At 39.6% G+C, this 27,375-nt stretch overlaps 1 protein-coding gene across 1 annotated transcript; it reads right to left on the bottom strand.

Annotated features, from left to right (window-relative positions):
• Positions 1-243: 243 nt before the first annotated feature.
• On the bottom strand, positions 244-27,265 carry macf1b (microtubule actin crosslinking factor 1b). The gene is made up of 40 exons (XM_036588098.1): positions 26,427-27,265; positions 23,038-23,699; positions 21,906-21,962; positions 21,593-21,763; positions 20,761-20,927; positions 20,502-20,661; positions 20,330-20,414; positions 20,002-20,234; positions 18,985-19,104; positions 18,685-18,792; positions 18,376-18,594; positions 17,873-18,076; positions 15,975-16,206; positions 15,210-15,436; positions 14,928-15,050; positions 14,744-14,845; positions 14,137-14,238; positions 13,340-13,504; positions 12,714-12,869; positions 12,301-12,498; positions 11,932-12,060; positions 11,558-11,728; positions 10,507-10,662; positions 10,193-10,399; positions 9,912-10,031; positions 9,596-9,765; positions 9,328-9,487; positions 9,035-9,229; positions 8,309-8,434; positions 8,071-8,214; positions 6,448-6,636; positions 6,232-6,346; positions 5,967-6,133; positions 4,709-4,871; positions 4,421-4,575; positions 4,226-4,300; positions 3,555-3,672; positions 3,305-3,471; positions 3,001-3,118; positions 244-1,878 (listed from the first exon to the last, which is right to left on the bottom strand). The coding sequence occupies exons 2-40, from the start codon at positions 23,617-23,619 to the stop codon at positions 1,853-1,855; spliced, it is 6,282 nt and encodes a 2,093-aa protein (XP_036443991.1). The 5' UTR covers positions 23,620-23,699; positions 26,427-27,265; the 3' UTR covers positions 244-1,852.
• Positions 27,266-27,375: the final 110 nt, after the last annotated feature.

Raw genomic sequence — 27,375 nt, 5'->3', positions numbered from 1 at the left:
CCACCTTTTGTATTATAATCACAAAGGTTTTAGCAGTAATCTGATCCACTACATAGATAGTAGTCATGCAACCTGATTAATACCCTCCCCAACAGATGCATATCAATGTTGATTCCTTTGACAGATGCAGCTAAGTTGTATTGTTTACTGTAGCAGCTGCTAATCAAAGAACAGCACTGTGACTGTGACACCGAAAAACATTCACAAAACATTTCCACATTATAGACAACATTCTATAAAAAAGTTTATTTTACAAGAGACACCATATTAGTGACATTCCTCTACAATGACTTAAACGTGTGCTGTAGTGAATACATGCAGTGTTTTGTTTGATGTCACCAGAAAGGTGCATAGCCAGGAGAAACTCCTTCCAGTGTTTTAGAGTCCGCAGTCATACACTGGATGGTATGGATGAAGAAACAGCGCTAGAAAAACGTATGTGTAAACATGAACATTCTATACCCTTCCATTGTCAGACCCTTCCTGACCTTTGCTAATGGACCTCTGTTACACAAGTCTGATGTACCATATGTTTTCAGTGTTATAGTCTTCATAGCTCATATATCAACAGAAAAGACACGTACGTGATATGTAACATGAAGCAAAAGCTAGAACTAGCACCTTCATATAGTAGTGCCATGTCTCAACATTCACAAGAGTATTTAAGGCAGAAAATGAACACACAGGACGTGGCCCTGAGCAGGACACAATGCAAAAGCAGATCAAATATACATGGTTTCTTTTGGCTCAAATGTTTGTTGGACAAATCATATGATGCTAATCTCATGGAGACCTACACTTTCATATCCTCTTAGGGAGACACTTAAAGATACAGTTGAATTGATTGTTCAAAATCAAATAATTATTTAAAAACCTATGTGTGGATATAAGCTGAAAAATAATTACACCAACAAGACATTTACACAGCTAGAGACCAAAACAAAATCATTACGCAGTTGATTTCAGTTGATCTGTTTTTATAATGAAAAAATGAGAAAAAACTCATAATTGGAATTACAAAGTACCTTTGTATGAGGGCCATGTTATCTGACAATTCTGGATAATTCTGGATAATATCTTAATAAAATAGTCTGACTCACCAAACCTGAGGAAATTCTACAACCACAAAGATCAATAAAAATGGACCTTAAAAGCAGAGATTACAATTATACAATACATAATACAGTAGACATTAATTCAAGCCTTAAGGCAGTTGAGCGAGGTCTGTTTGTTTTGGTTTGCATCACTATCTGCAGGGCAGCTCTTACCTAAGTGTGAATCAGAACACTGCTGTGAGTGTGTGAGAGAAAGAGTATGAACAGACTAGTCAGTAAAGCCATAAAGAAGGCATTGGCGTAGTTGTCATACTCACACAAGGCCCTTGAAGAAAATGATGATCTCAGTAAACACTATGTCTTGTAAAAAGCATTACATAAGGTATTTGGGATTTGTCAGGAGGCATCATGCAGTTAATACCCATGCAGAACATCTTAATGCTTCAAGTCTCTCATGACAGACAACATATTGAGTATATTTTGTAAAAAAAATAGGCTGACAAATCAATGGCATGTTATGATAAACAACAAGTTTGCATAATTTCTAAGTCAAGTGGATGAAAGTCTCATGACACTTCTGACTGATAACATTGACCTCACATGAACCAAACAGCACTTGGTGGAACAACATGAAGTCTGGCAGCCAGGGTTGGTACAGATTGGGTGTTTAGAGTATTCTTATCCAGATCCTTACTGAGACAAGGTGCACTGTTTTTGGCCTGTTCCTCTTTGTGGGTCTCAGAGCAGTGAGGATCCTGAGTCCTGTTGCTTTCATTTGTTGGAAGCCGAGGGAAGGGTCATGTAGGAGCTCTGTCAGCTTCCTCTGAGGTGCACAGAGAACAAAAAAGTTGTTATGACGATTGTTAAAAATGCTCAGAATTGTAGATCATGTGCAGCAATAAACAACCAGACACTCTGCATGATAGTGATTGTATCATGCTTAAAAGAGTTGGAGTTGGAGGTCCTAAAACCCCCTTAACTGTTGTAAAATCATTGTAGAGTCATTCTATGAAAAGAGTGTCATTTCAGTCAATTCAATGCCTTGTATTAGAGACAGAAATCTGCTAATGACTATTTTCAAGCATCAAGCATCTATCATTTTGCTTGGTAGCAATGCAAGCATATATATAGCAAAGGTTTGACATTAATAGCATTAATAACTATTAATAACTAATTTTTATTTGATGGTCATGCGTGTATAGATGGTCAAGTGTGTGTGTGTGCATATATATATATGTGCATACACGATTATTTAATCTATACACACATGGCCATCAAATAAAAACTTTTATTAATGTCAAACCTTTGTCAAGCTCAAATGTATGGAAAAAATACACTTAAAAAAGTAAAAAAAGGTAATAATTTATCTCCTTGTCCTTGAGTTTTTCTTTTCACCTTGTCACAAGCACTTCTTTAACCATAAAATTATATACTTCACAATGACTGACATAATGAAGAGTAAATGACCTCATGTCTAGAGAGGAGGAAAGTTTTGCTTTTATTCAACATTGATCATTTGTTTTCTCCATTCTTGACCGGAAGCATGTCCACCCCGTCACACAGAAATAATTTATCATGTTTTTTTTTGCATTAATTAAAAGTTGTGTAAATAACTGTGAAAAAAATATTCCACATTCCCCTCCGTCACAAATTCAGCATTGTTATTTGGCATTGATCTTGTGGAATGACTCTGTAATGTGTGGCTTATTGTGTCTTATTGATTTTACAAAATACTTTTACAAAGTACCACAGTGTTTTTTAATGTCTTGGTGAATTATGTCAGAATTCACTTGATGTGTGGGTTCATATGTTTGTATATCAAGTATTTAACAATAGCTTTGAATGTGGCTTAGCCAATCATATTTCAGAAATGGAATTAAAATGTTTATAAGATGCATCACAGATATTTTTGGAGATGTTTTGAGACTAAACCAAGCTAACAAACCTGTGGGTGAGGGAGAGTCATCATCTCCTGCTGTGGAAAACTGCTCTGTGCCTAATGCTGCTATTGAGCTCCTGGGTCGAATGCATCGATCTCCAGAGAAACTTCTGCGTAACAGTGCCTGCATCAGATAAAGCAAGTGATAAAAAATGCAATATAGACAGGCAGAACTATGCTTATTTTGTCAATACACAGGTAAATACAAGCAATAGCATACAGATTTATTTCTGTGACCTCTGTTAGGCTCTACACTGTTACACTAAAAGTTATTTTAGCTTTTTTAGTTTAAAGTAATAACAGGACTGACCTTACGAGTTAAAGGACTGCTAGGAGCTGAAGCACTGCTGTATAAACTCAGGCTGGAGTTTGACCTGCTCACTGCCAGCCCCTTCGTGCTCCCTCTGCGACCTGATGCTTCAAATGACTCAGGCGACAGATACTTCTCCTTTATCTTTAGGTTTGTCCGACCTTTCACTAAGAGATGCAACAGTACATTTTTTTTGTATAGGGTTCACAGTTCACAATGAAAGAGCAGAATAGTAAAATATTTTATTCACCTCTGCAAGGGTCATTCTTGACCAGAAATTCATCGAGGGCTGTCCATCCACCACCAACACGTACCATGAGCGTGCTTCGTAAAATTCGCACCATTCGTAACTGCTGAGAGTCACCAAACTGCAGATAATACCAACATTTGAGTTTATAGATTTACAATGAATTGTGATTACACCTGTTACACTAAATGACTATAAGTATCCAGCCACAGCTTATAATCAGTGAATTCATCTACTTTAAGGTGCACCCATTGATGACCCGGGCTTTCAAATGAGAGACACTCTGGAGCAGCCACAGAGGAGCCTAAGGTTACCAAGCTTAATGCCAAGCGTCAGTTTGAGGGGTATAAAGCCCCCCAGCAGTGAGCTGCATTCTATGGAGTGAAGGAACTCCATCCAGTAGAGCTGGAATGACATTTGTGATCCAGAATAGTCATTCTACATCCCTATCTGACCTCACTAATGTTCTTGTGGCTGAATGCTTTCAAATCCCAACAGCAATGTTCCAACATCCAGTGTAAAGATTTCCCAGAAGAGTAAATGCTGTTACTGCAGCAAAGGGATGACAAACTCCTTATTAATAGTCTTCATTTTGAAAGACAGAAGGAGGAGAAACACTGAAGGAGGAGGTGTCCATAAACCTTTGTACATATACCATATGATTTTACTCTTACCCTGTATCGGTTTGCGCTAATCTGTTCCACCTGAAACCTCTTTGGGCAGTTGCACTGGGAAACTTGCCGGCTCACCTAGGATGTTGTGCAATGTCTGTTAGAAGTCTATAAATTACAATAAAAATCCATGACAATGTCAGACCCTACAGACCAAGTTCAGAGAAGAACTCAAATAAACACTAATCTGTAACACACCTCTTCATTGATTTGGTCTGCATCTATTGTTCTTCTGTAAGGATCTCGGCTTGGGTGGAGTGCACTCACAAACTCATAGTAGTCAATGAATCCATCACCATTTACATCAAAGATGTTCGCAACAGCTGTCATTTCCAGGGAATTGGTTGGGAATTCTACATAGAAGCAAATGTAAGGGGTAAGGATTAGACATGTCACTCAAAAGCTATTAACCATATAGAATTACATAAAATGAACAGATATGATGAACCACAATTACTGGTAGAATGAAGGTAGAGTAATGCTTACTTGAGGCGAGAACACTGTCAATAAACTCCTTCTGTGTGATTCTACCATCCTGATCTCGATCAATGCTACGAAAAACATCTAAAATCCGAGACTTAAGGTGACTTATCCACTGCATGTACCTTTTGCGCCAGATGTTAAAGTCAAAGTTAGCAAACTCCTCCAACTGTGAGTGAACAAAAACAGAATTTTCAGAGGCGAGAACATAGGTATGTAAGTCACACCTTAGAGCAAATCAATAAACAATGTACTCACAAAAATGGAAACATGCAGTCCACATACCTTCACCATCCACGTTATTAGAAACATCTACCCTGTACATCCATTCACTGGCCACACCAACCAAATAGGTCCACTATATAGGTGTGCACTTACAGACTGTAGTTATATAGTATACTGTATGTAGTGTATCTCTTTTCTTTGTCTGTTGCCCTGTACTGCATTTATTACGGGTCAGTTTCTGAGCAAAGGACAGTTGTTGGTGTGGTTATCAATTGGGTGGTGAATCATTCTGCAGTGACACTGCTTTTGCTTGGGTGCTTGGCTTTGCGTTACTTGGGTTTTTAGATATGGTTTTGAAAATATATACAAGCCTATTCCCACCATGTAGATGAGACAAAACTGCTTATATGTCAGCAGTATGTCAAAATGTTGACTTAATACCTCAAAATAATTACTTATTTTCTCAAAATATTTCTCAAAAACATTGACCTAGCATTTCCATCATTGTTAAGACAAATTCCAACATACTATGTCAAAAAATCAGTTATTGAATCAACAATGAAAGTAATTCTTTGGGATAATAAGTTATTATTTCATTACAGTAAGACTTTTGAGAAAATAAGTCTTTATTTTGAGATAGTAAGTAATTATTTCGACACAATAATCAATAATCCAAGAAAGCAAGTCACTATTTTGAAATACTAAGTCAAAACTATGACATACTGCTGCCAGAAACAGAAAAAGAGAAAAAATCATAAGCATTTTTTCCCTTCTACCTGCTGGGTAATGGACAGGTCAGCGTCACTGTCAGGTTTAGAGTGATCCACTGCCAAAAAAGTCAGCCAATGCAGCTCTGTGGCCAGGAAGTGACCAATGAAGAAAGGAAAGAGTATGGATAACACAAACTATGCATGGCAGCAGATAGGATACCATCTCTAAATGTTTCAGTGTTTCAGATGGTGGATGGTGAGTGTAGAGTTTAGTGGATATTATTATCCTACTTATCTTACTATAACACAGGCACAGTGACAGTAATAACCTCTCTGAGTCTCTGCTGGTGCTCTTCTAGTCTCTTCTGTCTGTTGTGAGACAAGAGCCAAAGTTTCTGCCACTGGCTGATCAGCTGACTGAGCTGAGGGGTGTGAGGCTCCAGCCTCTCCAGAGGCAACGGTACTGAAGCCTGGGGTTTCTGTGAGCCTCTCCTTTCTACACAAACACCACAGCCCCACAGTCAGACATATTCATAACATATGTTACATCACAATATGTGAGTGAGCTTCATAAACATGACTGTGCACACTTACTGCTTGGCATCCTGTGGCTAGGAGACACCTGCTGCTTAGGAGTCAGCTTGTGTTTGCAGGATTTTGTTGCACTTTCAACCTCAGGCACTTTTCTCTTTAACTCATCCATAAAAACCTATAAAGGGAAGCAATGCATGGCATTCCATAGTTTAATTCACCTAAAGGAAAAATAGCAACCATGAATATGATAAATGTTGAGTTGGTAAGCCTATGTACAGTGTGCTGGTGGATAAGTTCTGCTGTCTGATCCATGTCATGAGGCAGGGCTTCCTGCTCTCTGAGGTTCAGAGACTCCTCAGCAGAGGAGATCCAGTCCAACAGATGCTGCACTTCCTCCCTTTCGGCCTCCAGAGTAGACAGCACGGACTGGACCCGCTCGGCTTGCTGCTGCGCCCATGTCTGAACCTGAGGCACAGAAGAGATTCACACATATACATAAATATAGCAGCATTCTAATAAAAAGCTTATAAATCTATTTTATATGTTTTTTAACAATATCTGATAGCGTCAGTTGGCCACTGCATTATGGTAACATTTCATGATGCACAACACAATAGAAATGGTTCAAAATTACTCAGAATAAATAACATTAAAGGGCTCATATCACGGAAAAGCGAATTTCCACCGCTTATTTTTAAATAAAAGAGTTTAATGTTGTATGTAAACATTGTTTCAAAACTTACAAACTCACAAACCAGTGCATACAGTCAATATATAGAAACTAAACTCCAAAAGCAGCCTGTTTTTAATTCACTGTTTTCATGATGTCACAACGATATATCCACCTATTTAGCCTACAGCAGTTTAGTCCCACCCATTAAAAATGGTTCTATATAGCACAAAAAAGCATTCTTCTATTGTTATGATGTCAAGCTTGAAGAACCTCGAGAATCTTTTTTGCTGCTAGATAGAACCATTTTCAAAAAGGGTTAATATAGAACCATATACAACATGTTCTCCATCAATCTGAAGAACCATTTCACTGTGCAAAGAACCAATTGAGCAGAAAATGGTTCTATACAGAACTTATGCTTCTAAATAGAACCATTGCCTTTACTCAAGAACCCTTAAAGAATCATCTTCTGTGTGTGTGTATTTTTACTTAGTAGCTAATGCTGGTTGTACACTTACACAGATATCTACCATAACACAGAAACAAACCATTTTTTTCTTAAAAATGGAAATAAATGCAAAAAAAAACAAAAAAACAAACAAAACACTCATTCAAGTATATATACCGAAACATATACATACATGGTAGTATGTATGCTATAACATTAAAATTAGCCACATAACTTACAAATAAACAAACATTATTCACAAAGCCCACTAAACACTTTAGAGTGCCAAGTTAGAAGTCTCATGATGTTTCATTGTGTATTCATTTACTGCTTTCCTTATTTAGATATATTTGCTTCAACCCAATGCTAGTTGTGGCATAGTATGTTCCTGAAATTAAAGACTGTGGAAAACAATTACAGTCAGCTTAAATAACTGCGACCATCTGAATATTTGTGATTATTTAAAAAAATGGCAATTAGAAAGTTGTGTAATAATTGTGACAGGGCTATTCTAAGGGATGAAGAGAGGTTGGAAAACAGTCATAAAAAAATAAATCATGACTGTTTTGGTACATAAAATTACATAAATGTAAATGGGCTGCTGAAAAAAATACCACAAAAATATAGGATATGGGCCCTTTAACATACATTAAGAATGTTTCTTAATGATTAATTCTTCTCATTTATAGCTATTTTAGATTTTCTTATGGCAGCAACAATAAAGAGAATAGAGAGCATAATTGTGAAAACTGTGAAAGCTATCCAGGTGTTCACTCACCTCCTCATAGCGAGTCTTGGTGACGCTGATCCAGGACTTTATAGTGATAACAGAGTCAGGGTGGCAGAAGGACAGAATTTGTTCTCCTAGGGCCTGTATGGATTCCAGCTGTGCCTGCTGACCCCTCAAAGAATTCATGGACTCCTGTTCAAATGAGGCAGGAATATCACTTCTGAATGTTCTCAGATGTAGTCCTACTATCCTAAAAAAACATTTACCTTAACCCCTCCCTCCATACCTGGTGCTGTGTGCGAAAAGCCACGAGGGCCTCCTCTTCCTCAGGCAGTGCTCCATATTTCAGAACCCTCTCGATGTCCGCAAGACGATCAAGGAATGAGTGAACCATTCCATCAAACTCCTCTGCCTGTGGTGATTCAGAATTATAGCAGAAGTCTTCAGAACCAACCAGAATCAGTCTATTATGATTACCTGGGAATCTACACTCTTTGGCCATTTTGTGAGTTACACCTGCTTTTGCAGCTTTACAGTTACTAACAGTAGCCCATCTGTTGCTGCACAATTGAGCCCTTGCAACAACAAAAAAAAAGGTATATGTGATATGTTTGTAAAAATTATATAAGCATGGTAAGGGGGTCAATAAAACATAAATAATGCATAGCTGGACTTTTTAAAGTAAAAGAAAACAAATAAATCAAAGAAAATAGAAAACAAATAGAAAATGGAAAAGAAAATGACTGATAATCCAAAAAGGGGTGGTTAATGGTTAATATATGGTTTTTCGTGGGGGGGCTCAATTTATCAGGCACACTTTACACCATCCATCAATGAAAAAGGTACCACCATAGGACTGCTGCTATCTAGAATTTTTGAGTTGTGGACTATACTCAGCACAGCAGACAAACTCATTTGTGCCATGTTAGTGGGCTGATATGAGTATATCAGCTGCTGGTCATAATTCCAATGATGCATTATACATCATATTTCTAGTTAGATGTGTGAGTACCTGCTGTAGTGCTGCTTCCAATCTGGCCTGCTTGGATACAGAGAGTTTACACACAGCATCCCAGCGGACCTCCAGCTCCTCCATCTGCTCCTGCAGCCAGTGGGCATCAGCAGTGCTGCCACGAGTCAGATCCCTCACAGAGCGCTTCAGGGTGCGAATACAGCCAGCACGCTTCCCCAACTCCTTCTGGAATACCTATGATACAGACCCAGTCCAATTTTAGCCAGATATTATATACACAGAGATATAATCAGCCCACTTATAGATACAGACAGACATTCATAAAACAGTACCTTGTGCTTATCTATCAAATTATTGACCAGGTCCTTCTCGCCACCTACAGGCACATCTTCAGCAAGCTGTGGCTCTGCCCTGTATAGCCAGTCATTGAGTGCCTGCAGTGCATCAGTGAACCTGCCTGAAAACAGCAGTGCCTCCTCCAGCTTATGTTGCCTAAGGAAATGATAACATCATTTACAGCACGATACTGAAACCAGTTCAAAGTGTATCAATAGGAATCATCACTTATGGAGCTAATCACTGATTGGTAAAAAGACTTACCGCTCCATGGACTTCCCACTGATGGTGTCCCAAGAGTCTCTGAGCTCAGACACCATGTTCTCAAGATGCTGAGTGTCTGACGGATTCTGAGCTTTTTCTAAAAGTGAGCGACCGCTCTTCAAACAGGCCTCATACATGGGCCTCTTTGAGCGGAAGTGTTTCTGGAATTCCTGCAAACACAAAAAAATATAAACACTAAACATCAGTTATCTGCATATTGTGCTTAGTAATCCACTGTATGTCTGTATTTCAAAAAAAATGTTTTGTTAAGCAGTGCTGTGCAATCCATACAATGCTGCATCTGAGCGCATGGTACCTTCTGCTCAGTGAGCTGCTGTTTGATCTCCTCGTGTGACACAGCAATTTCTTTATGTGTGTCAAGCGTCTGCTCCACCTCACTCATCCAGTCTATCAGCAGGTGCCAGGATTCACTGAACTGCAAGTGGTATTACACAAAACTCAATGCAGGCATTACAAAATCTACTGACATTTAGCTTCTGATGCTTCATAAAAGCAGTGCTTCACATCAGTGACACTGTGTACCCATGTTCACTGCTTGATCACATTCATTTTAAGCAATGCGAGGAGTTAACCTACCTGTTTAACTTGTCTCCTTACTTCCTCTAGAGCCTTGCCCCTCTCTGTGGTGTGCTGGTGAAGCTTCCTGTAGCGATCTTGCACGGTTATCACCAGGTTCTGCACTACATCACAGTCCTCCTTCCTGCTGAGCTCTGAAAGCTGAGTGGCAGCATTCTCCACACAAGTCTTCTTCTCTCCGTATGAATGGACCTCACTCACCAGCAACTGCCATGACAGAATATTTAAAGTATAACAGAAATGCATTTCTGCAATAAACATAAACACATACAAGTGTTTCTGAATAAATCAAGCATGCAAACACATAGACTTACCCTGTGTTCCTGAAGCTGAGTGCTGATAGTGTCAAGAATAAAGCTGGGAGCAGGCAGGGCACTAATGGCCTCTTCACACTTTGCCATTTTGGTCAGCAGATCTTGTACATTACTGTTAAACTCCTTAGCCAGACCAAGTCCTTCTGTCAACTTAGCCTAGAGAATGAGACCATAGAAACAAGGACAAGGCTATAAAAGTCTATAAGTCAGAATAATGGAGTAGACAGAACCCCCAAGTGCCATAAAACTAGGTACATTTCTTACTTAAGATGAGAAACTTTCTTGATTACTAAGGGGGATTCAATTATTCCAGATAGCAATGTGTTTACTCATGTGTTTAGCAGAGTAGCAAAGTGTTCACTTAGCAATATACACATTACTGTTGTGCATGTATTGTGCACCCTAGGCACCATTTGAGGTTTTTATACATGAGATACTATGTAGATATAAAATTGTAAATTTATGATTTAATTTAGCTTTATCAAACTCTGATTATATCAGGCCATATATGAAGACGATGAGTAGAACGAGTTCTGTTTAGGGCCCATATCTGACATTTTTCTTGCGTTTAATTTTTTTTTCTCTGAGGACCGCTTCTAATGTTTGAGCACAGTTATGTACGATAAACAGTAAGAATGAATTTTTACATGAACATTTACTAACCCCTCTTTATCCCTTAAAATTAAACAGGATTTTTTTATCTATTGGTCTTTTTGTTTAAGACAGGTATATGTGAATGATCTCTCTTTTGATTATCTGTCTTGTAATACTTGTTAAAAAAGCAGTTCAGGCTGAAAAACACCTTTTGCAGAAATAAGTGGAGCCAAACTTTTGCATGCTGAATAGATGAATATATGTGACTGTGTTGGTTTTTGTGAGCTCACTAAAAGAATGGATTAAAAACAAGCTGTTTTTGCAGCTTAGTTTCCATTTTGGACTGGAGAGTAAATGGTACATTTTGAAACTTTAATAATGTTTATGTACTACATGAAACTCAGGGGTTTTCCATGATACTGGCCCTTTAACTCAAAGACCAAACTTGTGTCATCACCTTGCGTTCTTGCATTTTTGTATAGACGGCGCTCCACTTCTGCTCCAGAATGCATAAGCTGTGCTCAGTGCTGGAGCCGCGAGCAACATTGCTGCCCTCCAGCATCCTATGGACAGCATTACGCACGTTGGTGTAGGTGTGCATCTTAGAATCCATCTCATTACACAGCTCCTGCAACACCAGAAATACAGCAACTTTATAGTGAAACATCCATTTTATAAATATTTAAGGTTTCTAATTAATTATTGAAATTTATGAATGAAACATGCATTATTTATATACACATTTATAACATGCACAGTCAGCAAAATCGACTCCAATAGTATGCAGACTCCGCAAATTTGATTGACCATTTTCACTGCCTGCAGCATTACCAGATGAGCACTGAGTCTTTCACCAGCAGAGTCAGGCATGCCCCACACAGTCTTACTGGAGGACAGACGCAGGTCTGTGTGTTCCAGCCATTGCAACAGGTCCTGGATCTCCATGGTTACATCCTGAACCTGTGCAAGAGTAATCAACACCGGATGTAAAACATGATCCATCAAACACTCCTGGAAAACAAAGTGGTGGTCAGTGGACCAGCTGACTACATAGAGAAAATACAAAAAGAAAAAACTGACCTACACTGTAAAATGTTTTGTTTTGCTCTAAATTGGCAGAACTGAGATGGAGACAGTCTCAGCCCTGGTGTAATGGGAGAGAATGTGCTTTGTGAGATGTTTGTCAGTGCTTGTGTCCACCTGACTCAGGTTGTTCTCCAGCTCCAGCTGCCTGCGCTCTGTTTCACAGCGCACAAACTCCCAGCGCTCATTCAGCTGCTCCAGACGAGGCTGCAGCCCATGAGGACTGTCTCCTCCCCCGGCTTCCAGCAGCTCTCTGCCAGCCTTATTCAGAGACTCCACCGTGTGGACATGGGACATCACATCATTACGCAGCACCTGTGCACACACAAGCCAGAGAGAGACCATTCAGCTAGTTTCCATGGACAAATTTTAAATACTGGCAGCTACAATAAATAAGTGAATAATATTTAAAACATTTTATGCTGCCTTCTTTACTTCAATATAGAGTAGATTACTTTCTGTAAATACTGTACAATGTAAAAGACCACTATTGTATTATTAAATATTATTGTACATTAGTCTGTGTTTACCTTGTGCTTGGCCAGCTCTATCTCACAAGTCTGCAGATCAATGCTGATTGGCCGAGACACCTTTAATAGGTCAGCAGTGTGGGAGAGCCAGGCATGCAGCTCATCAAGATTATTCTGGAACTGTCCCAATCCCAACAACGCACACTCCAGCTGGTGCTGCTCAAACACACATACATACAAAGCCACCATGAAGCAAAGTTCCTCACATCCTATTTTTTTTATTTTGCACTGAAGGTTTAACATCTAATACAATTTTTAGCCTCTTGAACCATATAGACCAGAAAACTGGACTAATATAGAAGCACCTGGTGTTAAATTATCTGTTACTCACCCAATGCATGTGCCAGCTAGATTTCATTATCTTAAAATAGACTGACTTTTAGCTGTTGTTCTTACATTTACAGGGTGGACAGGTCACATTATATTTAAGCAAAGTTTAGTGTCATCATGCCAAAATGTAGAATGTAAATGTTTTTGTAAAACAAAAAGAAAGCAATCATGTAGTTAATTGGTCAATTAAAATTATTCATAATTTGGGCTAATTTAAGCATCAAGAGGGCTATTTTCTATCTGGTAAACCTAGAGGTCACAGCAGTACTATCAGTATCAATGTGACTGGGCCACACCTGTCTGCTGACAGTTTCTGATTCCAGGCTATCCCAGCGCTGCCGGAAGTCACACAGTGGTGAGACAGATCCCGGCCGCTCAGAGCCCGGTGAGAGATGACACACAAAGCGATGGTTCAGACTCTCAATTTCAATCTTCTTCTGATACAGTTCCCTCTTGAACTCCTGTGGGAACAACAAGTGTTATGCTAAATGGAAATTCCACTATTTTTTCAAATATTTTGCATAATTCAATTGTAACGTACACATGATTCAGAGTGTGTGATGTGGCATGGTTAATTGTATAAACTATCATAAAACAATGTCTTATGTATTAGGCAGCGAATTCAGAACTATTTCATGTAATAATGAGGTAAAAGCATCAAGCGAACAATTCTGATTTAGTGAGTTTCACATTAAACCAATCTGAATGATTTTATGTACATCTTCATGATTTAATTATGTAAAACATCTGAAAAAGTTCCCTTTTATGAGGTTTGCAGAGTTCACATTTGTATGCAGTCATCTAAGCCAACTGAACTAGGACCTGACATGTCAAGCCAGTGATTTCAATGAAAATGTTCAAGTAAAAACTTTGAGCCAATTCTTGCAACCATGTAAAATTTTAAATGACTATTTAGAACCTGACTTGGGCAAACTTTAGAACTTAATGACTAAAAACTATTTAAAATTTGCACACGATACAAATAGAAGCTTTAGGTTGAATTTTTTCATGGAAAACCATGACATGACCTGCCAAGCCCCAGGTGAGTTACAATAGAATAATCCTGTGGTGATTCCCAGTCAGTAAGTCTGACCTTTAGGTCACACAGCTGCTCTCTGACAGATCCCAGGTCAGAACCCACTAAAAACTCTTCAGTGGACTTTAGCTCTGCAGACTTGAGCCACTCAAACAGTCCCTGCAAAAAGAGAGCAGAATGTGTCAGTATCCTCCAGTAGTTTTCAGTTATGACACAGTGAGCAAGAACCCAACTGATCATTAATCCCCATCTTTGTTCAGTGATCCACAAAATGATCTACAAAATTAAATGGATAACTCTGCTGTGCTTAGTATTGTTTTCAATCTGTAAATGTGGAACCACCATGCAGTTTTGTTAAGTCATGGTTTCTCTTTGAGTACGTGCGTATAAACAGAAAATCTTTGCGTTTGTCATTGCACTTTGTTCAGTTTTCCTTGAAAATTCTAAATTCTGAAAGATAAGACCCTTATAAGGCAAATATAAGGTGTCCAATATAGCAGACCTACTGCTTTAGAAGACACAAGAGATAAAACTACTTGTCAAGTCTGAATCTGAATGATGAGCAGTGCATTCAGTAGAGACTTTGAAATATAATCTGAAGCGCCTATTGTCAAATAAGGACAACCTGATGCCAGAAAGGCAGTGTAGTATATTACGCACTTACCTGCATGGTGTCCTGATAATTCAGTGCCAGCTGTAGAGATTCTTCCAATTTACCATGGCATTCAGTCCAGATCTTACTTAGATTATTCCATGTGCAATAGAGCTAAGAAAACAAAAACAGTAAACATTAATCATACATAATGAGTATTTTTAAGGGTTTACTAATTCTAGTTTGAAAAACTGACCTCATCCAAGCTCTTTGTGACCTCTGGCTTGTCTGTGTCTCCACAAGCTGACATCAGTTCCATACCCAGAACTCCGAGTGTGTCCAGTTCCCCTTGTAGTCCATCTATGTCCTCCCTCAGTGTCTGAGGAGTCAGAACGGTAGTTCAGAGCCCAATCAAAGTCCTGGCTTCTCTCTCACAACATGCCAAAGAGGTTGGAGAAAGGATCGCTTACTCATATATTCTTAGACTGTTTGTTGCACTCTTTACTGACACCTTTCATTCCCCTGTGTGACCCATTACCTGCATGGTTTCCAGGCTCTGTCGGATGGTCTCGGAGTCAGACCTGTTGGAGTTTAGGTCCAGAACAGCCTGCTGCGCGTCATTCAGCCCAGCTGTCATATCGCTTACGTCACTCCAAAATCTCATTGCTAGATCCAGCAGGTTGAGCAGCCACTTCTCCTTCTCCTGAGCCTGCCTGTGAGCCTCCTGCCACTGACCTGTCAGATCGTCTACCCGTGCCTGGATGGCTGTAGGGAGAGTGGAGATTAAATCAAAGAGAGAAAGTCCTCAGAGAGTTAAGGTCTAAGGACCTACTTCTTCAGACTACACCTAGGAACACTATTCTGCAGTCACACTTCATTTTTTAAGCACTGCAGTCTGACATTCAAACTCTCAACTCTGCATTTGACATTCAAAGAAAACAAGAAGCTACATTTAATAATTGTCCTTAAAGGTCATCATTTGTATGTATTTAATTTGATTAAGCTATGATATGGCTCTTGTGTTTATAGGTCATAAATAGATGCTTTTTATTGATTTGGCTACTGATATTTACATATATTGTCTGTTGTTCTGGATAAAAAACATCTGCTAGCTGAATAAATGTAACTCTGAATGTTTTACACAATGCAACATATTTAGGAGATTACACAAGTACACCCAGTTCATATAAAACAGTGTGATGCAATTTAATAGTATAATTATATAACTGTAATCATAGATACTATAATTATTTTCACAGTTAAAAATAACTAGGTAAAAATAAGCCATTTACTCCCCACTCACCTGTGCTGATAGCGCTGTCTCCTGTTGCTTGTGTGTTGGCCAGAAGCTCTTCAGTCTGAGATGCCACACTGCTAAGGGTCATCTCCAGCTTGGAGAGCTCAGCCAGATTGTGCTTATTGTCTTGCAGCTGCTCTTGAATACGAGGAGTCAGGCCCTGCAGAATCACTGAGGCCTGCATGTGGCTGTGCAGACGTTCCAGGCTTTCTCCTATCAGTGTCATCCTCTCATTCAGCTGCAGGGTGAAGCGATAGAATGATTTACTAGCTTAGCAGAGACATTTAGGGTCACTGTGCAAAGGTAAAAACTCAGAATTTTCTCTAAATGTACCAGCTGACCAGGTCTTTAAATTTCTATATACATCTATGTGAATATGTATAGTGTTTTCGTCATAAAAAATCTGTTGAAAGTATCTCTGAATCAGATTATAGGACAGAAAAACAACTCATTATCTTAAAGGAGACTGCATCACATTAAGCAAATCCCATGCCACTCAAACCAACACTTCCAGTCAAGCGGACTTAATAATTTTACCTTTGCAGCGGCTATTTTACATGCGGACGAATGTGATGGACAGGACCGAGAAAAACAGTGATGTAATGTCACACAGTCGACCCTTTGTATTGATGTAACAAGCTTTTTGTGGATTAATTGAGCTATATTCTGCACTCACAATAGCAAGAGTAATGTCAAACTAGGCATATAGCTAACAGTCTCCAGTGATATTCAGAAAGTTTAAATCTTTACTGACGTCAACATCCAAACGGCCACATCGAAAGTAAAAAATGTCATGAGCAACAAATGTCAGTGTTTAAGATATAAGCTACAAAATGTTAGCTTTGTACTTACACAATAATGAAAATCCCCTAGAAAAATCCCATGGAAATTACCATTATATCAGCAATGGTAATTTGACAAACAAAAGCTACTGAAAATAACAACAGTTGTCATTTGCATATAAAATAAGCACACAGAAAATTACCTTTTTGAAATTCTGTACAAACTCCATAAAATATATGGTCAGGGTAAAAAATCCAGTCTCGGATGCTTGATTCATTAACAGATTATTCTTTTGAACCAGTTACAAGCGTTCAAAAAGCTAAAACTCTACTGCAATAGCATCTTCACAATGTTTACACCGGTGTTAGAAGCAGAAGAATTATAATGAAATCTGATAAATACACTTTGACTATTTAAGCCCATAAAATTACAACATAAAATACCACATATTAGGAGTAACCTCTTTGAATTTGCTTATATTTCCTTTCTGTAGGCTGTGGCTTGTAGCTTGCTTGTTTATATATTTGTGTGAGCTGTGTGCGTGTCTGTCTGCTAGGGGGCTTCAAGCACTGAGAGAGACTTATGACTCTGAGCTGCCTCAGAGCTAGTTTTAATGGGAGCCTCATCACTTGCTATTTCCCCCATTATTTAAAAAAAATACTGTTTTTCTACAGCAAACATGTTTCGTGTCATAAGACACAAGCACTACTGCTATTAGTGCTAAGAAAACAAGTGCATTTATCTGTACAAAATTTCTTAAGAATTTACAAATTACAATTTTGCAAATTTCAATTCCAAGTTCCATTGGAGCTTATTAATTTTAGGACTTGATTGTGGGCGCCCTCTAGCATCTGACAAACCTGGAAGGCATGGAGTGGAAACTCTTTAGCAGAGTGACTGATTCCATTCTGTGCTGATGATGAAATGACCGAAGGAAAAAAGACGAATGAGCCACGATCGCTCTCAAATACGTTCAACTCAACATAACTCACTTACTTACGTCAAACTGTAGCACTGTCCCATCTCAAAATAAATAAATTAATTAATTAATCAATTAAAAAACAAAAAAAAGGGAGTGAGGCTTTACTTATGACAGCAATGACTGTTCTTGTGAATATTACCTGTGTGTAGCGAGGCAGAGACTCCTCTAGGACTGAAGCAGCCTCTCTCACTCTGTCTCTGATGGTCTGGTGCTGCTGCTCAGCCTCTGCTGCCCTCTGGCAGTACTGCTGTGCCTGGCTAGCATTCAGGTCTGACAGACGCTTGGCCAGCATCCCCAGTCGGGCTATCAGGGGCTTGTGCTCAGCTATAGACTCCCTTAGACCCTGTGCAGAGAGCTCATATTAGCATTTTTTTCACATTACACAGGTGCTGAATGTGTTTAGATGACGAATGTTTGGGAACACATGCACACATTACTTTTTTTTTAATTGTATTCTCTTTCAATAAAGACAACGGCTGTGATTGTAAACACTCTAGAAATAGCTCGAAAGGTCTCTGAAAGGATGACCTAGTGGTGAACTGCCCATAAACTCAATAGGGAAAGCCAAAACAAAGACATGGCAGTTGAAACAGGAAGGAGGAATAGAAATGCCCTGCAGTGAAGAGGCAGGGTTTTTAGCACCTGTAAGAGCTCCTGTTGTTCTCTGAAAGTTTCGTAACTGATGGTGTTTAGGGCAAGCTGGCCTATAAGGGCTTTAGTTTCCTGTAACCATGGTAACACCTCGGCATAGCCCTCTGAGAACTGGGACAAGAGGGACTGAGCATGCTCCAGCTGCAGCACCACATGGGAATTTGTGCCAGTGGTTATCTGACACTGCTCCTGCAGAACATCTAGACTTGTCTGTGAAAAAATAAAGGCATTGGAACATTTCCATCTGCAGTATATTTGTAGGACTAGAAACACAAGCAGTTATAGTGTTATGAATGGTACCTGTAGACTTTCCATTTCCCCATTCTCACTGTAGGTCTGTAAAAGTTCAGAAATCTTCACCATTTTCTCTATATTAAACCTGTGCTGTAGAATCTCCACTGCAAGTATCTGTGGGGAAAAAAGAAACAAATTAAATTTAATTCAACACTACATTGAAACCTTTCACAAACTGATACTTATAATAAGTAGTTTCTCTCTTTCTCTACTAAATCCAAAGACCACCTACAGATTTTTTTTTTTTATGAATCATTATATGCCACAATATAGGGATATCCAGTCTGTTACACAGAAGAAACTCACTTTCTGCTCATAGAGCTGGGTAGCAATGACCTCAGTGTCCAGGTTGATGGCTTTGAGGTTCTCCAATCCCAGGGACGTAGCTCTAAACCAGGCCAACTCCTTCTCAACTGCCTGTTCCAACTAGTCATTACATAAAGTAAATAAAAGGAGTTGCAGCAGGTGACTTCAAAAATACAATCAAATGTTTTCAAGACATTCACAATGAAACTAAAGTATTTATTTAAAGCATTTATATGATACCATTTATTTAATTTCCAGTCAAAACAAGTACTTTACCAGAAAATTACAAAAAAGCCTCAACAACTAAATATACCTTAATTTGTTCAGAATTTGTTACATCTTTTCTATGTCTCTATTACAGCTTCCATTCTTTTCAGGAGACTTGCTTTCAGTTTGTCAAAAAAATATGCAGGGATATAATGAATCATTGTTTGTTTTAGGACTGAAGGAGTGAACACTCCAAGTCTGTTGGTTTGAAAATAAATGTGTAATTTTATAGTACAATGAAACATCATGGCGTGTTGGATCAGCTTGGACTTCCCCTCAAGAAGTTTGATGTTTCTTTGACTTTTTCAAGTGGATTATCTTATATCTAATCTCATCAGAAACATCTCCATTAGCAACTTCAGATCCACATGAAAAATAAATTTGCATGGCAGCTAAGGTGAGTTTGTGTAGTTGCTTGTGTAAATGTTAATGTCTGTTTGAAGAGGAACAAAATGTCAATGACAGCTTTGGGAACAGTTTTTCAGGGGCACTTATTAGCTTTAAGATTGGATGGTTGGAAGAGTTAAAGAGTGTACAGAAAGTAAAGAGTGGACAAAAATACTGATAGATTTGACACTGCACTTAATTTTTGAGGCTTAGTGTAATTTCTGTTAAATACATGTTTCCTGCTTTTTCTGACAATGAGAAATGAATAACTCATACTTAATGTGGCACTTTTGCGCAGTACTTTAAGCACAATACTGTACACTGTATTTTTTAAACAGTGAAGAAACGCTTTTTCTCTCTTACCCTCTGTCTCTCAGCAACACACAGCACTGCATCCCCAGACTGAGCTGGCCCCAATAGTTCTCTCTCTATGCGGCCCAGCCACAGGTGCAGGTCCTCCTGACTGGAGGTGCATCGGCTGGAAGCCTCCAGGGCCTGTTCTAGTCTCTGAAGCACATCAGCACTGCTTAAACTCAACACAGAGTATCGAATCCGCAAACTGTCCGTCTTCTCCTGTACCAGTTGCGACTCCTCTTCTATAGAAAAGCATAGGAAAGAATTAAATGACAAGTGTTATTATCTTGATATCAAATGCATCATGGTCATTCATGAGCACAAAGAGAGATGATACCTGAGACTTTCTCCATGAGATCATGACTGCACTGCTGAAGTTTTCCTAAGTCTGCACTCTTTGCTTTTATCTCCTCCATAACTGCCTGGAAGTCAACAGGAAAAACTTACCCACACACAAAAAGGTTATATACTGTATCTGAGATATATCCTCAAAAGCTTGCTGCTGGTACCTTGGCCTGTTCTGTGGCCTCCTGTAGATGAAGCATTGCCCTCTCTGCAGAACGGAGCTCAGCTAGGTCCTGCTCCACTGAAATGAGCCATTGGTGAAGACCATCCATTCTCTCCTGGAAAAGCTGAGCCTGGGGCAAAATGACCTCCAAACTCTGTCTCCTGTTAAAATAATCCCAAATCAGTCATGTGTGCTTTCAGGAGCTGACCATACCACTTTCTTTAGAAACAAATAAAGAGCTTTGAGGGCCTTGTGCTGACCTTCTGTCGGCACCCAAGAGTAAAGCCTCCCATCTGAGTTTGAGATGGGGAAGCTGCAGTTTGGCTCCTTCTCCTTCCTCTCCGTGAAGCGCCTCTACCAAACGTGGGCCCTCCTGCATCATGGTCTCCATGCTAGGTCTCCTTTCCTCTAGAAGACGCTGCAGAAACTGTTGGACAAGATCAGCTCATGCTGTTTACACAATGCACTGGCGACTTTGTACTCTAAGAGTTTTTGATACTGCCAACTCAGGATGTATACATATGAGACCATTTCAGGACGGTTTATATGTAGCTAGCTTCCCAAACTGGGAAACATTGACTATCAATTTAAATAGATTTTGATTTTCCTACTATACTCTCAAATGTCAACAGTTCTCACTTGAGAGAAAATGTAGCTTGGAGAGGGTTGGAAATGCACAGTTGTTGCTTGTCTTGGAGAACCTGCATGCTCCCAAACATGCCTTGTTCTTTCTTTGTGCCACTGAAGTCAAACGTTTGTCTCATGTATCAAGGCTTCATTGTGGTTATCCAGGCATGTTTCACCTCACTCACTATACTAACAAAGGCAGCTGTTTCGGGCTGAAAGGTGAATAACTTCCCTTCAGGAACTGTACACAAAAGCGTTCAGGGGAGCATTGTGAACATGAACTTTTGTAATTCACTCCTCAGTACTAGCGCAGTTTCAGGAAAAAAGGTGCCCTAAAACACTTTCACGGTTCAATTCACAATTTCACATTTCACCTCAAGTAGGAAAGTTCATAAAAAACTAATGAAAACTTTCTTAGGGTGAGGGAGGGGTGTATTTTTCAATATAATGTAGCCATGAGCATACCTTCTGTTCTTGCAGCTGAGCTTTCACCACTTTATACTCAGAGGAGGGAGGCTTTTGATTTGCCGTAAGTTCTTCAATCTCACAAACCCACATTAGCAATGCCTGGAGATTTTGCTGGAATGTCTCGGAATCCCCAAACTCATCTTTCAGAGCTAAAGCACTTCTGGCACCCTTGAATGAAGAAAACATCATATGTATATAATTCATAGGGGTCATCTTCAGCTATCAGACATGAGAGAAAACAAACAAGCGTTTTTAAAAGAGTGCTTTTAAACCCAGCAAACAAATGAAATGTTAAATGAATAAACGGCACCTTCCATACAACCAGACTTGAGTCTTGCTCCGAACTGGACTGGCCATCACTTTGCAGCTATGAGTAAAAAGTTATGTAAATGTTAAATAAACTGCAGTTTCACAAGCTTGAATGTTTAAAAAAATGAAAAACAATGGTTTTGTTTTAGCTGTCACAAAACTCCCTCCGTTGGTTCAATGCTCATGAACAGTCTTTCTATACTGTTTTGTACTCACAGTCATATACAAAAGTGATAACACTTTATTTGGATGGTCCTCTGTAGATGCTTTGTAGATACTCAGTCTATCTTTCTTACATTCAACTAAATATCTATTAATATCTATTAAATGCAACTGAACTTGAAGTTGTGTGTGAAAGGTCTGATTACATCTAACCCCAATCCTAAACCTAACCCTAACCGCAAGGCAAAACCTAAACCTACTCCTAGACCTAACCCTAACCATAATGTTGTTGATAATCAACTGAGTATCACCAGAAAGTTTGTCAATAACATAAGTATCTGTAAATCATCTATAGGGGACCATCCAAATAAAGTGTGACTGCAAAAGTTTGGTCACCCCTGATCAAGTGACATGTTTCGTTGACTTTCTAAGTGAAAATAAGTTAACACATCCTCTCCACTTCTGCACATGTAATACACAATTACTGTTTATTTACTGGATTTTACAAAAGCCACCACACATTTTATATTTTATAGTTATTTTTTCCAATATGTTAAACTTAGCAAATAAATGGAAATTGTGAACTAAATGTGAAGAATGTGCTACATTTAAGTTATACGTTAACTTTTTTTTTCAGGTAGAAAATCAACAAAACATGTAATTTACCCACAGTATTCAAACTTTTACATACAACTGTATGTTATACCATGTTCACTACGACTGCTATAGCACTACGATTACACTACTATACTAGTAACCCAACCCACAAATATTTTCCATTCCTAAGTATTTTCCAGACAAGAGTAAAGGAGCAGAGAGTATCAGAAATGGAGAGTCCAAGTACACCTTGGTGGATGTGAGTTGCAAAATCACAATGCTACTTTGCTAAAATTTGATATCACAAAGCTAGTTATATCCCAAACGCAGAAACAAAACTTGTTTGATAATATGTTGCTTAGAAATATAACAACCTCTGCTAATTCCTCGGCTGCTCCAGTGAGGACCCTAACAGTCCTGGTCACAATGGGATCACCACCCTTCTGCCCATGTGGATACTCTGTCACCTCTACAATCTCAGTCACAATGGTCTCTGTTACTTCGGTGACCTCTGTGACTTCTCTTGAGCTCAAGGTTTTCCATGACCATGGGCTCCCGGAGTCTCGTCTTTGCAGGCTGGCTCTTCTCTCCGCTGTTCCGCACTGGCCCAGGGGGGATCTCCTGTACTCGGGAACATTAGTCCTCCTGGGCAAAGACCCATTGTATGGCGTTTTGGCCGGGGAAGGTGTGCTTCTCCAGGCATTATCCAATGTGCTGGTAGTGGTGACAGTAGGAGCAGGTGAGCTCCTGTTTTTGTCTGGTGTGGGAACCTGTGGAGGAACTTGGTCCACATGGTCCACATTGTCCACATCCTCTTTCTTCCTCTCGTCCCTAGGAGGCTCTGGGAGAGGCCATTCTCTCTGCCGCTGGTAGCACTCCTTGAGGAAGTCCTCATTTGACCTCACTTGCTTGGACTTTTGACCCAGGCAGCTAGGTCTGCTTATGAGGTTCCCCATGATCCTTCAGCCCGTGGCCGAATAAGGTGTGAGGTAAAAGAAGGCCCCTGGGCCATGCATGCAGGAATCACCTCAGCTGCCTAAAACACAAGGGGACTCAAAGTGAGTGCACTGGCAACTTTCACCCTGCATCACAAACCCTTCAGCCTCTCCAAGGGTGCTGTAATCTCTGGAGACAAGCAGCATATTCAGCCAGCTCTAATATAGACCACACACTACAGATCTCAATTAAACACACTTTTTCTTCCTGTTTTTCTGCCCATTCACAAGCATACAGAAGCATATGGTGGAGAAGATCGCACAAACTGAGTCTCTGTTCTGGCCCACAGCATATGCAAAATAAAAGAGGTGGCTGATTCTGATTGTTAGTGCACTAAGACATGAACACTGCACTGCAAGTATGGGGCATAGAAATGCAAGTGACAGGCCTCTCTATGAGGGCACTCTCCTCGAGGATGCCAACTGCTCTCCCTGGCTGCCAGAACTAGTGTCTCTTGCCAGGACTAGCCCCGGGATGGCCCTGGGAAACCATTTAGGTCCTGATCAAATATGACAGGCATAAAAATGCTGCTTCATTTCCTTGTCACAAAAGCCGAGGGTCCTGTTTCTTTTCATCTTTTGGAAGAAGGGATTGGGATATTGTGAGGTGGGCCAGAATGGACATGTCTGAAAAGCAGTACATACTGTAAGACAACAATTTTTTTCCTAGCTTTTCTAGTAAAATTTTGTAAGAGAACAGCTGCAACAGAACTCATTCTAGGGCAGTATTTTACCACTAAAATTCAGACTTTTTTCTACAAATTGTTGATGATGTTTTATTGTATAAAGTAAATAATGATTGGAGTGAACAATAGCAGAGTGAAACGTCTTAGCTTTGCCTATTGTAGATACTGACCAGGGTAAGCTTGTGGATAGTTGAGATAGAATTCCTTCACTGTTAAGTATAGTTAAAAATGAAAAGCTCGGTGAGCACTAATTGCTACTGGTCATCTAGGTCAGACCAGGTCATTCTGGATCAGTGTTTGTTAAAGCAGAGCAGCATGAGACACACAGAAGCTGCACCCATCCCTGTAGTTAGCATTTCTGAATCACTGGAGCAGAAAACCCATATATGCCCATGCTTCAGCTGAGTAGATTTGGTGCCTCCTTATATCAGCTAGAGACTGGTAGCAGTAAATTCTGTATTGACAGAGCTGACACTGTAGTTTGGCTGCTACAGAAGCTCCTTTACTCCTGATCATCATATAATCATATTCTTCTGGAGTAATTTAACATACAATTTAAAGGCACTCATGAGTTTAACTGGCTAACTTGCTGAGACCATATAGCTTTTCTCTAAAAATATTTTTAAAAATTGCATTTGTTTTGACATGTCTTGCCAAATAGTTCTGACTTTACATCCATGGCTATGTAATTTTAGTGGATGCAAATGCAGGTCTAAGAACATCCAGCTGGAGATCAGAAGCATGAAGATAATAATATAAACATATAGCACTTATAGACACCACATGCTTTCTCTTATTTGTAAAGGACATCGCTTTCACATGAAGATCACAGGGAGATTTTAAAGCAGTTGTTATCACTGTTTCCAGCTAATACTGTGCTGCATGATCATTCCTAACCAAGTCTGTTATTACAATATTACAACTATTCAGTGACTCCCAGTGCCTGTTTTGAACATTGACATGGCCTTGACAAACTTGGGAACTAAGTATCAAAGACATGCTGATTTCAGAGCAATGAATACAAACGAAAGTAGTTGTTTGCTAGGGAAAGATTAAAGATGATCTCCTAAACAAGCGCAATCAGTCACCCACTTAAAGCTTAAAACAGAATAAAGTATTCAAACTGTTTCTGTAAAAAAGGGCTTAAAGGATCACAAAACGTCCATTACCAGGCATGACCCAAACTATCCATCCATTTAATCTGATGGTCTCCAGTTCAAGACCCCCACTCTAGATATTGATTTATGGAGCATGTCACAGACAGAATCCCAATGGAACAAATTAACCTAATGATAGAGAGTTACTCCCATGGACAATCTATAGTACTTCCGAAGACCCTTAAAGAAGCTTGCATGTGATATTTGTTTTTTCAATAAATAGATAATAATTCATGCATTTTCTCATCTCATACTTTCAACAATTAATGAACAAAGCAAATTTATATATTTCAGTGGCCACAAAGGCTAAGGTTAAGTAATTAATATGGTGGATCTCGTTAGAGGCCACAATAACAATATGAACCACTAATCTGACACCAATATGGCCAACAGAAGGTGGTAGATGCTGGTGTTACAGATTACAGCAGGCAGTGAGAGTGCACTCATGGGAGATGTCTTTTTATAGATGGGACAATGGTCGTAAATCAAAACTTCTGTCTCTGTGTGAGTGACTTCATGTAGTAATCTAGATAGTGGTCTCTCTAATTAAAAAGGAGAGGTGTAGGCTTACCCAGGAGACACATAAAAGCCCCTGACACTATTGCTCAGGTCCTATTTTGACACAACAGATTAGCATTTAACAGCTAAAATGAATTGACATAACATATTAATGTGTCTTTTCATATTGTTTCTATTGTCTACCATTTGCGTGATAAAAACTTTCATTCAAACTCATTTTGTCATTTACTTCTCACACTGCTTTGGTGCCTATTAGCAAATTCATAGAAAAAGACACCATAAAATGATGTAAAATTGAAAGTGTAACTTATTTTTCAGGTAACACTATGAGCTTGCTCCTGGAAAAAAATCATTTGCAATGATTACTTTTCTAAATCAAACTTTGTCAAAAAGAAAGTATACTCACAATAGTAGCAATGAGGCAAGCACAAAGGCACGCTCTTCAGAGACAGAACTAATGAGAACCAAATTCCTCCAAGCTGTTCCTGCTCATAACAAATTCATGCCAAATCCCCTTCGGTCAAAACGAGAGTGGTCCACATAGCATCACAGCCACACTGCACCTTTCCCTGCTGAGGCAGCCTATTGTGGAAAGTTTGAAAGAGCCCACCCCGGGCTGAAAGATTTGGCGGTTTTTGACCGTTGAGGACACAGTAGTGCATACTTACCCCTGAGCACAGAGGAGGGTAAACTAACAAAACAATTCCACTGGCTCCCCTGTCATCATTCAAACCAGGGAAGAAAAATCTTGTTAGCTTTCAGCATCCTTTGGCAGGCCTCCTTTCTCAGCGGGTGGACTCATACATTTATGGACATATACACTGCACTTGTGTACACTCCCTCACTCACAATTACACTCTTAAACACACACACACACACATTAGGCGAGATAACCCATGCTTTTCCGTTGCCCACAGCCACAGGCAAACAATGTCCCTCTCTGCTTCCAGCCGCCCCCTCCCATTGGCAGCACTCTCTCTCTCCTCTTTGTTGCACCCTCTCCGACAGAGAAATTCCTTTCTTGTTGAGGCAACTGATGGGATGTGCCGCCACTAGAGCCCAATAGTTCCAGTTGGTTCCACTGTCTCCAGGTTAGAGCTGTAGTAACGTTCCCCTTCAGAGATTCTTGTATAGTCCAGTTTGGTTCGTACGCCTCTTGCGTGAACTGTCTGGCTCTTGTGTATCTCTTGTGCCAGACATTTGGACAGCGCAACACTCCCTCACCTCCCTCTCTCCTTCTTTCCCTCCCTTTGCTAGCCCCTCCCCCAGATCCTCTTTTGGCTCTGAAACTCCATGCCGCTTGTTGGGAGAAAAAGAGGGTGGGGGGGGGAGGTTTCTATAAAGATCCCAGGCTG

This window comes from Colossoma macropomum, unplaced genomic scaffold (genome assembly GCF_904425465.1).
Source record: "Colossoma macropomum unplaced genomic scaffold, Colossoma_macropomum, whole genome shotgun sequence".
NCBI lineage: Eukaryota > Metazoa > Chordata > Actinopteri > Characiformes > Serrasalmidae > Colossoma > Colossoma macropomum.
This window is presented reverse-complemented; position numbering and strand designations above follow the sequence as displayed.

Excerpts from the sequence above, each read along its gene's own strand:
- macf1b (XM_036588098.1), bottom strand. The coding sequence starts at position 23,619 with ATGGGGAACCTCATAAGCAGACCTAGCTGCCTGGGTCAAAAGTCCAAG. Across the intron at positions 15,051-15,209 it reads AGAGCCTGGAAACCATGCAG|ACACTGAGGGAGGACATAGA; the intron begins GTAATGGGTCAC and ends CTGACTCCTCAG. Across the intron at positions 8,435-9,034 it reads TGGAAGCAGCACTACAGCAG|GCAGAGGAGTTTGATGGAAT; the intron begins GTACTCACACAT and ends GAATCACCACAG.